This window comes from Papio anubis, chromosome 2 (assembly GCF_008728515.1).
Source record: "Papio anubis isolate 15944 chromosome 2, Panubis1.0, whole genome shotgun sequence".
NCBI lineage: Eukaryota > Metazoa > Chordata > Mammalia > Primates > Cercopithecidae > Papio > Papio anubis.
The window spans coordinates 27922730-27939914 of NC_044977.1; the positions used below are offsets into that span (position 1 = coordinate 27922730).

Consider the following 17185-nt stretch of genomic DNA (forward strand, 5'->3'; position numbering starts at 1 on the left):
AGAAGGTCAAATCAAGTTACCCTCTCCACTGCTTTGGAATGAGAGGGAAAAATCCTCTATTGTTTCTAGAGGATACAGATTTGTCTATAATATGAGAAAGTCTACCATTGTAACTTTCTGCAGGATTTGGCTTCCAATTCTAAGAGACTTAGATCTAATATAGCAATTCTGTGGTCCCTCCAGGTTCATTCAAATGGAATTCTACCTGCTGATTAAAGGAGGCCTCTCTTCTCTCTCTCAGGTTTTGGCTCTCACTGTGACTAGAGAGGCCCAGGGGCTCAATACTATTGCAATGATTCCATCCTTAGCACAATGACTCTTCCAGAAATGTTTCCTGCTGTGAATCACTCAAGGCAACGCTTATACAGTTTATTTATGTTAAAACACAATCCAATGGCTTGGAGTTGAAATTTAAAGTTTAAGGTTCTTTTCACAACTGCACTCTAAGTCAGACACTAAATGAATAGGTAAGTATTAAAAAGCAGTGCAGTAAATCAAAGGTTTGAGATAATTAGAAACACATGCTGTAATACTTCCAAGGCCTTTTAAAAATAATCTCTTTATCTAAATTCCTTGTAATGAATCTGAAGATTTACATAATTATTAATACTAGAGACATTTTGGTGGAATGAAGGGGATACCTACCCAACTATCTTTTAAAACAACAAAGTAGGAAACATTTAATTATAATTTGGAAAAAATTTACTTAAGTCATTAATCAAAATTCTAATTACAATATCCACAGGGCATTAAAGCATGTTAGAACATTTTTTCATTGCATTAAATACCTAATATTAAATCACTATAATGCACAATCGTTTAGTAATAAGTACTGCATAATTGAAGAAAAGGGCCTAAGTAGGGTTTAGTTGAAAACTGATTTCACACTTTCTGCTCTTCCTTATTTCTAGAGAACAGGAATAAATATTATTAATGATTATTTGGTTTCCATTGTGATTAAAAAAAACTTGCCTTGAAAAAAAATCATGCTCTTGATAAAGACTAATAGGATTGATGATTGTAGAAGCCACTTTCCTTTGGGTCAATACATGAAGTTGAGACACTAATTGTACAAGTAAACAACAGACAACAGCCAGCTCATATACAAATATATAACTGTGACCCACCATCTGCAGCAGCCAGACCAGGAAGCAAAACCACAGCCTCTGTATCAACCAGCCCCAAACAGGGTTTAATCAATGACTGCTGGCTTTTCCACTTTTGCGTGCCACCCACTTCCAGTGTAGGACCAACCAGACAAAGCCAAATATCCTCCCCTCCCTTAACCAGCCAGTCACATATTATATCCTGCTTCTAGTTTAGCCTACCTGAAGATTACCAGCCATATCTGAACATATAGTAAATCTTCCCTTTTTTCCACTAAAAATCATTTAAATTTCCCTACCTGCTTTTGAGTCTTTGCCAAACAGAGATGACGGTGGCTGACTCCCTTGCTATACAGTAAGCTCTGAATAAATAGCCTTTGCTTGGTCTCACTTGGGTGGTCTCCATTTATTTTAACAAAGTCAAAGGTTTGCTTTGTCTAGTAAAAAGAAAACTCAAAAAGATAGAATATTCTTCCTCAAGAAACAGTATTAAATATTTCTTTAGCAATTTAAAATTAATCAAAATTACAGAAAGTGAAAATTTATATGAATATGCATTGACCTTTTCTATTTCTCCAGAAATATGGAACATGGAGAATTCATTGGCAGCTCAGCTTCAACTTTTGTTATATTCAACTCAGCAACTTTCAATTGATTCATTTAAAAATTTAAAAAGTTTGCATGTTACTATAAGGAATTTAAAAATTTTCAATTATGTAGGAAAATATTATCCTTCAATAATTGTCCTAAAGCACTACTCTAGTTTAGGTATCCTCAGACAGTCAGTTTCTAAGAAATTGACTCCTGAGCTGTACTCATTAGGTCATAACTGAGGCATTACTAAAGTGGCATGAGCTAGGATTTGGCTGATTTTTACTCTCTTAGCAGAACTTCTGGCTGCATCTTTAGCCACATTATTCCAACTTGGGGCAGATCTGAATTGTTCTCTGGATATATAACCACCCTAGAAGTGCAGTTGTCCCTTGAACAACACTAGTTTGAACTCCATAGGTCCACTTATATGAAGATTTTTTTCAATAAATACATACAAAAAATTTCTAGAGATTTGCAACAATTTGAAAAAAGTTGCAGATGAACCACATAGGCTAAAATATCGAAAAAATAAAGAAAAAGCTAGATATGTTATAAACACATAAAATATACATAGATACTAGTCTATGTTATTTACTACCATAAATATACAAAAAAACTATCACGAAAAGTTAAAGTTTACCAAAATTTATGCACACAAACACAGACTGTACATGGTGGCACCATTTGCAGTTGACAGAAATGTAAATGAAGGTAGACATGCAGTATTAAATCATAAGTGTATAAAATTAACTGTAGTATAATCTGTACTACTATAATAATTTTGTAGCCACCTTTTGTTATTGTGATGAGCTCAAGTGTTGCAAATATTGCTTAAAATGTGTGAGGTTAATCACGTCCAAGTGAGCAGTTAGTCTCTATAATAAATCGTGTATCACAGTAAAAAGTTATTTCTTGAGGTTTTCATGTACTTTTCATGTTTAGTGCAATATCTTCAAGTATTTTTCATGTTTAGCGTAAACCCTGAATAACACCATGGGACCCATACAAATGTCACCTGCAATGCTGGAAGTGCTCCCAAGAAGCAGAGAAAAGTCCTGACATTACAATAAAGAGATGAATTCCTTGATATGTACTGTAGATTGAGGTCTGCAGCTGAGGATGCCTGTCATTTCAAGATAAATGAATCCAGCATAAGAACCATTGTAAAAAAAGAAAATTTATGAAGCCATCACTGCAGCTACGACAGCAGGCACAAAAACCTTTCACTTTTTGCAAAATACTTTTTCTCTTTTACTGAAAATGCAGCTTTTATGTGGGCGTAAGAAAGACATACTTACAGCCTCCATTATGATTCAAGAAAAAATGAAGTTATTATTATATGACAATTTAAAGCAAAAGGAGGGTGAAGGATCTAAAGCTGGAGAATTTCATGCCAGCAAAGGATGGTTTGATAATGTTTGAAAGAGGTTTGGCTTTAAGAAGTGTCAAAGTAACAGGAGACTCAGCTTCTGACGACTAAATGGCAGAAGATGAGTTCCTAGGTGCCATTAAGAATATCACTGTGGAGAAAAGATATCTGCCTAAACAGGTTTTTAATGCAGACTAAAGTGCCCTGTTATGAAAAAAATAAGTGCCACAAAGACATTTATTAGTAAGAAAGAGATGTGAGCACTAGGATTTTTTTTTTTTTGAGACGGAGTTTCGCTCTTGTTGCCCAGGCTGGAGTGCAATGGCGCAATCTCAGCGCAACCTCCCCCTCCCGGGTTCAAGCGATTCTCCTGCCAGCACTAAGATTTAAAGCAGGAAGGGATAAACTAATTCTACTGTTTTATGCAAATATAGTTGGGTTTATGATTAGGGCTACCCATGTATAAGTTTTGACTCCTTAAAAATTTAACTACTAACAGCTTACTTTTGACTAGAAATGATACTGATAATATAAACAACACGTATTCCTTATGTTATATGTATTATATACTGCATTCTCACAACAAAGTAAACTAGAGAAAAGAAAGTGTTATTAAGAAAATCATAAGAAAGAAGATACATATTTACTATTCATTAAGTGGAAGTGGATCACTAAAAAGATCTTTATCCTCATTGTCTTCATGTGGAGTAAGAGGAGTGGTTGGTCTTGCTGTCTCAGAGGTGGCAGAGGCAGAAGGGGAAGAGGAGGTGGAAGAGGATGCAGAATAGCAGGCATACTGGGTATAACGTTTATTGGGAAGTCTGCCTATAAGTGGACCTGTGCAGTTCAAATCCTGATTTTACAGGCTACTAGGCAGAAGGGACTTGCCTTGTCTCAGATTAACCTTGTCTTTGGACTTGGACTTTTGGGGTTAATGCTGGAATGAGTTAAGACTTTGGGGGACTGTCGGGAAGGCATGATTGTGTTTTGAAATGTTAAGGACATGAGCCAGGGGCAGAATCATATGGTTTAGCTTTGTGTCCTCACCCAAATCTCATCTTGAATTGTAATCCCCAAGTGTTAAGGGAGGAACCTGGTGGGAAGTGATTGGATTATGGGTATGGTTTCCCCACAGGGTTCTTGTGAAAGCGAGTGAGTTATCACGAGATCTGATGGTTTTATAACTGTCTGGCATTTCCCCTGCTCACTTCTTCTCCTTCTTACGGCCTTGTAAAGAAGATGCCTTGCTTCCCCTTGGCCGTCTGCCATGATTGTAAGTTTCCTAAGGCCTCCACAGCCATGCTGAACTATGAGTCAGTTATACCTCTCCTTTATAAATTACCCAGTCTTGGGCAGTTCTTTATAGCAGTATGAAAACGAACTAATACAACAATATTTATCAAATTGTAACTAGAAAGGAAGTAGAAACTTGATACAATGGGTGAATTAATCTGGTCTAATCCCTAAATCTTATTAAATATGACTTCTTGATTATTTTAACATTTTATTTATTTATTTAGAGATGGAGTTTCGCTGTGTCATCCAGGCTGGAGTGCAGTGGTGCAATCTTGGCTCACTGCAATCTCTGCCTCCCAGGTTCAAGCGATTCTCCTGCCTCAGCCTCCTGAGTAGCTGGGATTACAAGCGTGTGCTACCATGCCCAGCTAATTTTTGAACTTTTAGTAGAGATGGGGTTTCGCTGTGTTGGCCAGGCTGGTCTTGAACTCCTGACCTCATGATTTGCCCACCTCGGCCTCCCAAAGTGTTGGGGCCAGCATTTTATTTTTAATCACGTGTATTGAATAGATTATCTAAGAGCACTTCCAGACTGCTTTCTGTTTTGCCATGCAGCAGAGCTCTGACCTATCTTATAACTCTAATCCGTTGGTATGGTCACGGAATTCCTATTCATCTAAACATAATATGACTTCCCAGAAAATCTTCTGAGAAAATACCCCTCAACACCAGGCAAATATGATGTCTTCCAAATCACTCTTTTAAAGATCTTTGCTTCGCTTTTTGGACCAGATTACATTATTCAGTTATTCAACAACAATTTGTTAAATCCTTATTAAGACAAAAATGCTGAAAACTGAATCCTACTGCCCTTCTTTAATAATTTTTATAATTGGGAGTACCCCTAACCCTGAAGTTTCCTTATAACATTTTTTTTTAAGATAATGTGTTCCCTCTTTGATACCTTATTGTCAGTCCTAATCGTGACTTTCAGTTGCGGTAGTACACGTTCCACTTCTAGGCTCCATTCCGCAGCATCTGTTGTGGATTCCAAAATATCTTCTTGTTTGGCAGTCTCGTTCATATCCTAAGAAAGGAAAGATATCACAAGATTGAGAGTTTATAAAAAGAAATGGTAAAAATTTGAGGCATTTTAGCAGTACTGCACAATTTAAATCAAGAATTGGTAGTGTTAAAATTATAGTGGAAGAAGAAATTCTTTTCTGTCTTCCTACAATGTTGAAAGAAAATAATGCACCAACCTGGTAGAATAGCAAAATACATATTAAAAAAGAAGCAAATATATGATTCAACTATTTTTACAAGGAAAAATGTTTCTGAGACATCAGATTGAACTCAACAGGAATACCATCAAATGGACCAACAAGCCATTTAGGTATGTTAATTGGTAACAGTAGAAAAGATGTTTGGTAAGAAAACTCACTCATGTTGGTAAGAAGGCATGGTGGCGGGTGCCTGTAGTCCCAGCTACTTGGGAGGCTGAGGCAGGAGAATGGCGTAAACCTGGGAGGCGGAGCTTGCAGTGAGCCAAAATTATGCCACTGCACTACTCCAACCTGGGTGACAGAGCAAGACTCTGTCTCGAAAAAAAAAAAAAAAAAAAAGGAAGAAACACTTAAATTTATTATACTGAAATACAAACCCCAAATCTGAAAGACAAAATATAAAAAAATTCCAGAAGGAAAGAATTGCTCTTTACAAAATTTGTATTCATAATTGAAGTGAAAATTTATTAGGTCAAATTATAATATAGCTTAAAGTGTAATTTAATATAGACATACTTGAACTCAAATAGGGAGGGGGCCAAATTTCTGCATTTGGTTTCTGCATTGGAATAACAAAAATCCATCATAATTGTTTTTGAATTACAACAAAAAAAGGCCCACTCTTTTCTTTTTTCCCACCCCTTCACATTTCAGCATTATGTATGGATCTGAAAATATAAATAATGTAGATTAATGATTTAAAGATAAAATCTAAGGCAGTAATTTTGGTACCAATTCTTCCCTTTAACTCTCTTAATAAATTATAAATCTAAAGAAAAGATTAAAATATCAATGTTTATATAGAGAAAAAGAGACTAAAGAGATATAAACAGACATAAAATGTATGAATCTTATATGAATTCTAATTTTAATAATCTATAAAAAGATATTTTTGAGACAATCAGTGAAGTTTTAATATGGGAGAATACTGGATGTAATTAAGAAATTACTAATTTTATAGGTATGACATGACATGGTTTTGTTTAAAAAGACCTTATAAGTTAGAAATAAATGCTAAAATATTTACTGATGAATTGACAAGATGTCTGAATTTTACTTTGAAATACTATGAGGCAAAGAAAAAAAGGGAGGCAGCTTTAAATAAAACATGATTGACAAAATGTTAACAACTGCTGAAACTGGATAATGTGGCATGTTCATTATCTTATTCTAATTTTGTATACATTTGAAACATTCCATAATACAAAATTTAAAAATAAAAACTAGGTGAACAACCTCATGATGAAATTACATTCCCAATATATATTTATGTCACTAAAATCACATTTCTTAAATGAAAGCTCATTGGATTAGTCTTTCCAATCAGATGTAACACTAACCAGAAGATTAATCTTACATTAGGGTTTGTATTTCTGTGGGAGCCTGAGGTCTTTAGAGGCTTTGAACTCACTCCCAACTAAGACTCTGGAACAGTGCTAACATAAGAAAGCCTCTCCTACCTCCTAGCTCATAACAGCAAGTCCTGTTTAGACTCAGAGCCTTAAAGCCTATACTGCTTTTTGTTCAGATTCAAGGGACTATATATTTTTAACTTCACCATTTGAGAATGGATAACTAATACACGTTTTTACACTTTATAATACATGGTCTGAATGTATTCCATTTAGAAAACCAGAAGTATAAAAAACCAAAACATTAAGTAAAATGTGAAAAAAAAAAAAAGCTCAAGATTCTACTTCAAATATCTAAATATGGAAACATTGTATTATTTAGAGTACTTAATGCTGTATACTTCTATATAAATTGGATCTAGGGTAGCACAAGAGTATCATAGCTGGCGAAGGAGGTGCTTCATTCACAAAGTAGATACGTGTGAAGTTACATGAGACTGTGTATGACGGCAGGAAAAGAGATAATGGGTCTCTGTGTCAAAACCTAAAGCAATAGGGAAGGTTCTCTGCCATGTAAATTCACACTGGCATCAATAAGATGCATATGTTTGGAAGAACTAGGCATATGCACATTCACTGGCACATCTGAGTACCTGTCTTAGACTCCACGAGACCCAATTTCTCATTTTATATACCACACAGGATAAACTAGTGGGGGCTGGGGTAGGGAGGACATATGCCTTGCTAGTGGTATATGAGCCCTGACCTCAGGGCATGTGTGTGGGTATACACACAGGGTTACACCTGCCAAGGTTATGGGCCCCCACATCCCAACCCTGCAAAATCAGGCTGCAACAAGACAGCATGCCTTCTCAGCAGCAGTTTTGAGTGATTCTTAATAGAATGTAGATACTGCATCAAATGATAAATTCAGTAACGTTACAGGGAACAAAATCAATATATAAAAATCGGTATCATTTATATATGCCAACAGTAAACAATTTGAAGTAGAAACCAAGAAAGTAATCCCATTCACGACAGCTAAAATAAAATACCTAGGAATAAACTTAATCAAAGGAGTGAAAAAATCTTTAGAATGAAACTACAAAAACACTGATGAAAGAATTGAAGAGGACACAGAAAAGGGAAAGATATTCCAAGTTCATGCACTGGAAAAATAAATATTATTAAACTGTCCATACTACCCAAAGCAATCTACAGATGCAATCCCTATAAAAATACTAACGACATTCTTCACAGAAATAAAAAAAAAAAATTCTAAAATTTATAAGGAACTACAAAAGACCCAGAATAGTCAAAGTAATCCTGAGCAAAAAGAACAAAGCTGGAATCATTGCATTACCTGACTTCAAATTATACTACAAAGCTACCATAACTAAAACAGCATGGTTCTGGCATAAAAACAGACACAAAGACCAATGGAAAAGAACAGAGAATCCAGATTTAAATCCATGCATTTACAGCCAACTCATTTCTGATAAAAACACCAAGAGTATACATTGTGGAAAGGACAGTCTCTTCAATACATGGTGCTGGAAAAACTGGATATTCATATGTAGAAGAATGAAACTAGATGCCTATCTCTTACCATACACAAAAATCAAATCAATATGGATTAAACACTTAAATCTATGACATGAAACTATAAAACTACTAAAAGAAAACACTGGGGAAATGCTCCAGAACATTGGTCTGGGCAAAGATTTCTTAAGTAAGACCTCAAAAGCACAGGTAAACAAAGCAAAAATGGACAAATGGGATCACGTCAAGGTAAAAAGCTTCTGCACAGAAAAGGAAGCCATCAACATAATGAAGAGACAACCCACAGAATGGGAGAAAATATCTGCAAACTACCCATCTGAAAGGGGATTAACAATCAGAATATATAAGGAGCTCAAACAACTCAGTAGGAAAAAAACCCAAATGATCTAATTAAAAAATGGGCAAAAGATCAAAAGAGACATTTCTCAAAACAAGTCATACAAATGGCCAACAATTATATGAAAAAATGATCTCTAATCATTACTAATCACCAGAGAAATGAGAACCAAAACCACAAGATACCATCTTACCTCATTAAAATGGTTTTTATCACAAAGACAGGCAATAACAAATGCTGGCAAAGATATGGAGAAAGGGGAACACTTGTATACTGTTGGTGGGAAAGTAAATTAATATAGCCACTATGGAGAACACTTTGGAGGTTCCTCAAAAAATCTAAAAATCTATCATATAATCTAGCAATGCTGCTGTGGAGCATATACCCAAAAGAAAGGAAATCAGTATGTTGAAGAGAAATCTGCATTCCCATGTTTACTGCAGCACTATTCACAATACCCCAGATAGGGAATCAACCTAAGTGTTGATCAAGGGATGAATGGATAAAGAAAATATGGTATATATACACAATGGGATATTATTTAGCCATAAAAAGAATGAAATCCTGTCATTTGTAGCAACATGGATGGAACTGGAGGTCATTATGTTAAATGAAATATGCCAGGAACAGTAAGACAAATATCACATGTTCTCACTCATATGTGGAAGCTAAAAAAAATGTAGATTTCATGGAGGTAGAGAGTAGAATGATGGTTACCAGAGATTGAGAATGGTAGCAGGGAGGAGGGATAAAAAGGGAATGGTTAGTGGATATGAAAATATAGTTATTTAAAACTGCATTAGTTATATAGAAAAAATAAGACCTAGTGTTTGGTAGCACAATAGGGCAACTATAATTAACAATAATGTATCATATATTTCAAAATACCTAAAAATGTGGAATGGGAATGTTCTTACCACAAAGAAATGATAAATGCTTGAGGTGATTGATATCCCAACTACCCTGATCTGATCATTACGTATTGTATGCCTTGTATCAAAATATCACATACAACCCATAAATATGTACTATGTATTCATAATAACTAAAGATAAAAAAATTAAAAAATAAATAAAAATAAGTTTGATTTATGGAGTACCATTGGGGTGAACTGAAGCTAGATGCTGTTGATTAAATCCCAAAGCCAGGGCTCTCCAACCCTCATTTCCACCCTCATTTCCAACCCTCATTTCTACCCCCTCTTTCTTTCTCTGCTTACAAGATTGAAGTTCAGAATCACCAAACAAGACAAGGGGTCACACCCATCCATACTCCCACTTTCTTCAGGCCTGGATGCGGGATTGTTCAAGTTGTGAATAACATACTCAAAATGTTTTACTGAAGGAAGGGCATTTTTCATAAAGACAGATGGGTTTGCAGTGGCCGTTTGAACTAGACCTAGAATCTGAGGCAGTAGGGTACATAAAGATCAAATGCTGCATTAAGGTATGCCAGTGCATAAGCTATTTGTTTTTATGTTGGACCCTTTAGTAAGTTGCATTTACCCTTACTAGCTTATTATTTGGTTCCTGTAAGCAACAATTTGCTAACTCCCACTCCCAATGTCCTAAAATGATTTAACGTAGGAGCTCAAAAATTTTCACTCACTCGTAGGCCATAATTAATATATGAGGGGAAATGGCCCAGTTACTAAATGAATAAAGGGCAAAAAGAGAACATTAGATTTGGCAGAGCAGCATTAACTTATTCAAACTATACAGTTTCTTTCTACATCCATGTTTGCATATCTATTTCATAACCTCACTCCTCACTCAACATTTCTTAATGCCTAATAACTGGATACATTAACTGAGCAAGCCCTATATATAAAGTATAAATCATTTTAAAACTATACTGTGCCTTGGTTATAATACTTTGAGAAAACTTTTCTTCCCAATTGTTTTTCCATTTAACAAATGGTACTTTATGTGGGTTACTTGAAAAAGAGAAATAAACTGCTGTTTCTTTTAATCAAAATTTTATATCATCATGACAAAGTCCCTCTCTAACATGTTAACTAAGATAAAACATTGCTTTTGGGAAGTTTCATTTTCCAGTTACTGCTGCAGAAGAAACAATTAGAAGCTCATAAGGCACAAGTTATCTAGAAGTCTCATTTATAATTAATTAATTAAATAATAATCCATTTGTTAAACTCCTACAACATTCAAGGTAAGAATTCAGGCACTGTGCTTGGTGTAGAAAGCTAAAAGGATTTAATTGCTGCCTGCAAAATTTGCAGACTACTAGGAAGAGCCTGAGGCCAGTTAATGGGAGTAATAATTGGTCCTAGGTAAAAGGAGAAACTGATGAGATGGGAGCTGATCCTGACTGCCAAAGGAAGAATTGAAAATAACAGTCTACACTATCCCATAAAGTAACCTTGGGCTCAAACAGTGGGGCACACCATCGAAGTCAGTTCAAGAATCAAACATACAGTGTTAAAAACCTACTCAGAATCCTGTTCCAGTAATTCTCTGGTCAAGCATCAAAGAAAGGCTATGTTCTGTAAAAATAAACATGAGATGGCAACCTCATGGATATACTAGTGTCCAGATTCATTTGAAGAACTCAAATCATATACCTACTGAGAGGGTGTTAAAAGTCAAATTAACTCTCAAGATTATTAATTTGTTAAAAGTCAAATTAACTCTCAAGTTATACCTGATATAAATGACGAGTTGATGGGTGCTGACGAGTTGATGGGTGCAGCACAGCAACATGGCACAAGTATACATATGTAACAAACCTGCACTTTATGCACATGTACCCTAGAACTTAAAGTACAATAATAATAATAATAATAAAACGTAAAATAAATAAATAAATAAATACTCCCAAGACTCAAGGAAAAGGGAACTAAGTTGTCTTAAGAGTCACAACAGCATGGTGTAAATGTTAAGAGGGATGGGTCTGGAATCACATCTGCTCAAATCCCACCTCCATGACTTACTAGCTGTTGGTCAAGTTACGTGACCTCTCTAAATCTCAGAGTACCCATCTGTAAAATGAGAGTAACAGCACCTTCCTCATTGGAAGGGGTGCTGTGAGCATTAAATGAGACAATGTATTTAAAAGGCTTGCACAGTGTATAATACATATTAACCCCTGGTATATTTTAGCAGTTATTATCATTATTATTACATGTCAAACATGGTATTAGATGCTTTTACATATGGGTTAAATGCCCAACAATAACACCATGAAACACGGAGTCTTATTACCATCTTTTAAAGTGAGGAAACTGAGGCACAGAATAGGTAGGTGACTTTTTCAATGTCACATCCAGTGATTGGTAGGTCAGGCAGCGTTACTCTAGAGCACAAGCTCTAAAACACCTTACCATATGTCTATCAACCCTTTGTCACCTAGGCTATAATTATTTTTCTCCAGTTTGTCACTTGTATTTTAACTTTATGGTGTTCCCCACTCTGCTTTCCCATAATATAAAGTTTTAATTTTTATACATTCAGATTTGTATTTTATGTTTTGGATTTTCTTGTCATGCTTAATTATGCCTACTTCAAACTGTAACACTTGTCACTCCTCATGTTTGGTGTGTGAGTGTGTGTGTTTTGTTTTGTTTTGTCGAGACAGGATCTCGCTCTGTCACCCAGGTTGGAGTGCAGTGGCATGATCTCGGCTCACTGCAGCCTCTGCCTCCAGGGTTTAAGTGATTCTCCTGCCTCAACCTCCCAAGTAGCTAGGACTACAGGAATGCACCACCATGCTAGGCTGATTTTTGTATTTTTAGTAGAGATGGGGTTTCACCATGTTGGCCAAGGTAGTCTTGAAATTCTGGCCTCAAGTGATCCACCTACCATGGCCCTCAAAGTGCTGGGACTAGAGGCATGAGTCACTGCACTTGGCCTCATGTTTTTGTTTTATTTTTGTGCCTTATTATTTGTTATTGTGATCCGTGTGGAGTTAATTTGGGTGTAATGTATGAGGGAGAAATCCAGCTTTTTCTATAAATGGATTAGCCTATTATCTCTTCACCATTTAATTGAATAGTTCAGTTTTCCTCACTGATTTGCATTGCTTCATATACTAACATGACCACATATTTGTATTATTTTATAGATTCTATACTACTTTGTTAAATTCTGTGTATATTTTCAGACTTATAAAAAATTGTATCAATATTACACAAAAAATTTCCATATACCCTTCATTCAGATACCACTTCCAAATGTTCTCATCTTACATAACTTTGGGCTAATTACAAATAAAAGGGTACAATGTTTCTATCTGGATGCTGGGATTTGGGAAACTTTTCACATTTTTCTTTACACTCTTTTGTTCTTTCATTTTTTAGAAAACACAAGGAACATATTTTACTCTAAAAAAGAATAAAGTTTTTTCAATAAGCAGGTAAAAATAAAATTTGATTAACTTCCAAAAACCAGCAGGTACAGGTGGTATGCTGTAGGAGTCTGAATGAGAAAGACAAGTATGTTTTAATGCAATAGTGAGTTTTAAGTTTAGCCTTGCAAGAATGTATGGGATATAGACAGGCAGAAAAGAGACAAGCCAAGTGTTTTCAGTGAGGAAAACGGCATAAGCCAAAAAACTGAAATAGGAATGAATATAACTTGTGAGGATCAAAATGAGAAAAGAGTCTAGGGGCTTAAAAAGGTGAATACTGGCTGGGTGCAGTGGCTCATGCCTGTAATCCCAACACTTTGGGAGGCCGAGGTGGGCGGATCACAAGGTCAGGAGATCGAGACCATCCTGGCTAACACGGTGAAACCCCGTCTCTACTTAAAAAATACAAAAAATTAGCCGGCGTGGTGGCGGCCGCCTGTAAGTCCCAGCTACTCGGGAGGCTGAGGCAGAAGAATGGCATGAAACCAGGAGGTGGAGCTGGCAGTGAGCCGAGATCGCGCCACTGTACTCCAGCCTGGGGGGACAGAGAGAGACTCCGTCTCAAAAAAAAAAAAAAAAAAAAGTGAATACTGGAGAGGAAAAGAGAGTTAAGTACATTGTGAAAGACCTTGAAATCTAGGGTAAGGAATATGAATTTTGTCCTCCAGCCAGAAAAGAAGCCAAGAAGTTATAGGCAAGGTACAATTACTGTATTTATTAATACTTAGCCAACAACTATTTATTTAGTGCCCACTATGTTCCACATACTGCTATAGTCCAGGAATAGTGACTACAACAACCATCCTCACGAATAAAACATGTTAGCTATGTTTTATAAAGATGTATGGGTTTTTGTAGATTTTGGGGTTGGCTATGGGACTAAATGGGGCAAAGTGATAAGGGAAGTGTCATTGAGGAGATAGAAGAGATAGCATTTCAGCTGAACCTTGAACATTTGAGTCAGGTAGAGAGACAGTGGGAAGGTATTTTAGAAAAGAGATAATAGGAAACAGAAGCATTGGATGGGAGCAGATATGCTCACAAGGTATTTGAAAGCCTATGAGGGCACCCATTTAACCGGAATAAAGGGTTTGTAGAAGAAAATGAGGTTAGCTGTGTAGACAATAATCAAATTGCTAAGGGCCTTGAAAGTCAGATCAAAATTTTATTCCTCTATACTCTATATAAATGGACCTGTAGGCAATGAAAGCCATCAAACGTTATTGAATTCAAAATGACCTGTAATAGTCATGTTTCAGTAAGTCAGACAGAGAAGCAGGGTGAAAAATATTTTGACAAAGGGTGGGGGTGGGATTGAAAGAGGAAGACCAAAGACTATTTAGAGCATTACTGTTATATAGTCCAGACAGGCAATGAAAAGAACATGGCCTTGTAAGACAGCTGAAGGGATGGATATAGGAAATGTTTCAAAGGCAGCATCCACGGGTCTTAATGACTACATAGATAGCCTGGGTAAAGATGAATCAGACATATATTCAAAGCACTAACATTGCCAGGGGTAAGTGGTAAGTGGCGATCAGGATTTGAGAGATGGGTGGGTTTAAAAAATACAAACTTGTAGAAGACTGAAAAAAACGTATATAGTCTGGTACCCATTTAATATATTGAATTACATAATAAATATCTGCTACTAGTGTTGATGGAAGGAACTATAACCTACCTGTTTATAGAATGACAGCTCTCAAATAATATCTTAAAAAATCATTATTTTATTACTTTTCATCAGATTTCCCTGAGTCATTTCTGTAGGAGAGATCTTGTGTGACAGCAAATTTAGTCTAGTGGGCCTTCAATAATAATCCATGTGACAGATTATGAAAACGAAGCCATGACATCACCAGGGCTTCCCAATTTACATAGAAATGCAAGCTTCTTGATAACTTATATCCTATGTAAGTATCTTACTCAAAAATACTCATGGCAATCTAGGGACTCATTTGTATTGAGGGATTGGGGCTTTTTCTAGTCTTCTATGGCACATAAGAATGTTGAGAACTAATTCCAGTTTCTAGGAAAGGTAAAAAATTATAAAAAATAAGAAATGCATGAAGCGCATACTCTATGCCCGCACAATGTCAGGTACTGCCCACAGGTTAGGTTTTAATAATCTCAAAACAAGACTGGTTAGAATTATTTGTGTCCCATTGCCAGATAAGAAAGCAGAGTCACAGAAGTTAGTTAACTTGCTATGGTCATGTGGCGAGTGACACACAGTCAGGAATTCATCTAAGGCTGCTATTTCTGCCATAGAATCTACCTTGAAGGTATGGACTCAGATCTGGAAGGGACCTTGAAAAGTCCTTGCTTCCTACTTTTTCTAGGCCTACAATGAAAGCAAGAAGAAAACAAGGATCTCTCTTACTTCAAAAGTGGGTGGAAAAGCTACATTGTAGATCAAGCAAAATTCGAACTGGGTGTCTTTTACACCCAGCAGGAACTGCCATTTGAGCCTCCACTGAGCAGTGAGAAGCAGAACTTTTTTCTCTAGCCCACATTTCCTATTCACCTCCAGATGTAAAACTGATGGGGGTGGTAAGGGTTAGTTACCAGAGAAATAAAAGCATTTACTCAGTCATAATGTGTCCCATCACACTGAAACATGTGGCATTTTAATTTCTCCTGTGAAATATCAACCATAGACTTCTCTCATAACACAGATAGGAGGTCTAACACTCAACTGTTTTAGGAAAGCAGAAGAAAAAACATTCTCCTTAAGCAGGAATCAAAAATTAATGGCAACTGATAGGGCAAGCTGTACATAGAACAGTTTTTTCTCCTAGATTACTTAGTAAGGATATTTTGTCTAAAATAAAAACATAAAACATATGTAAAATTTAAAAAATTAAAGTATTTAAGATATTAACCAAAAAAGATCCATCTTCTTCCTCTCTTTGATTACAATACTGCAGTTTTGCCTAGATGAAACTCTAAACCTGAAATGACATTTTTACTCTAAGCTCATATTTTTACTTCCTTTCACCTTTTGTGTTTCAAGCTAAAAAGTCTCTCATTCTTACTTGGTATCATGAATTTCTTGCTAAGTAATTAAAAACCAATTGTGTTTAAACCTTTTGAGATACTTGGTTTTACACTGTGTAACTCAGGATTTGGTTTCCAAAACCTCAAATTTAGCATCTCAAGAAAGAATAGTATCTATGGCATGTTTAAAAAAATGTTTTGAAATGAGGTGATGGGCATTTAAAAATAGAGAGTGCGTGGCTCCCTCTCCTCTTTTTTTCACTGGGGGAGGAGAATGACACATCTGCATTATGCTGCCAGAAGTCTGTTGCCATGATTCTGTTGAGTTTCACAAGGGTGAATGGAGATACAAAGACTACTCATAATTACAGCATAGCCACTGTGAACACGCAAGCAGTGCCCAATTGACATATGCAAATTAGAAATGGAAATGACTAGCACACCTTGGTACCACCTCATCACTAGAGTCTTCCTTTCCTGCTCCCACTCCCTAAAGCTCTGAATAGTCTACTATACTCTAAACATCACAGGCCCAGTCCAACTGTCAGAACTTTAATTCAGCACCAGTGTCCTTTCTCATGGCCACTCTTAGGGTAACTTTGGCTAAATTTCAGACTTCAAGAACACTCAGGAATCAGAGGGACATAAAGAACATGGAATTCTGTGGACTAGCCTTGAAGCCTAATATCTGTTCGTAATGCTTTCCTTCTAAGAAAAGTTATCTCAAAATTCAAGTAATTAAACTACAAATGAAATTGTGGAAGATGAAGCAATGCGTCACTAATTACAGTTGTCGGCAAAATCATAATTGGGGTAAGGGAATTAGAAAGGAAAATCACACAGAATGACTTTAAATGTATTTTTTAAACCTTAAATAAATGTTCTCAAAAGCAACTGCTTCCAAAACAAACCAATGTCATTGTTATAAGCATTCATCATCAGTAGGAGGAATATATCTTTTTCAGTGTTCATGA

At 36.0% G+C, this 17185-nt stretch overlaps 1 protein-coding gene across 5 annotated transcripts in view; it reads right to left on the minus strand.

Moving 5' to 3' along the window:
• IFT57 (intraflagellar transport 57) overlaps positions 1-17185 on the minus strand; it is a 65031-nt gene that overhangs the window by 28637 nt on the left and 19209 nt on the right. For 4 of the 5 annotated variants that reach the window (XR_004182040.1, XR_004182041.1, XM_031662982.1 and 1 more), the window contains 2 exons: positions 5270-5392; positions 2716-2823 (listed from right to left, as the gene is read on the minus strand). Coding sequence is in view for 3 of the 5 variants with exons in the window: in XM_031662982.1 (XP_031518842.1) it covers positions 2716-2823; positions 5270-5392 (231 nt within the window). In the remaining 2 variants the exon portion in view is untranslated. The remainder of the gene's footprint in view (positions 1-2715; positions 2824-5269; positions 5393-17185) is intronic. The other variant, XM_003893890.3, reaches the window with a different exon arrangement.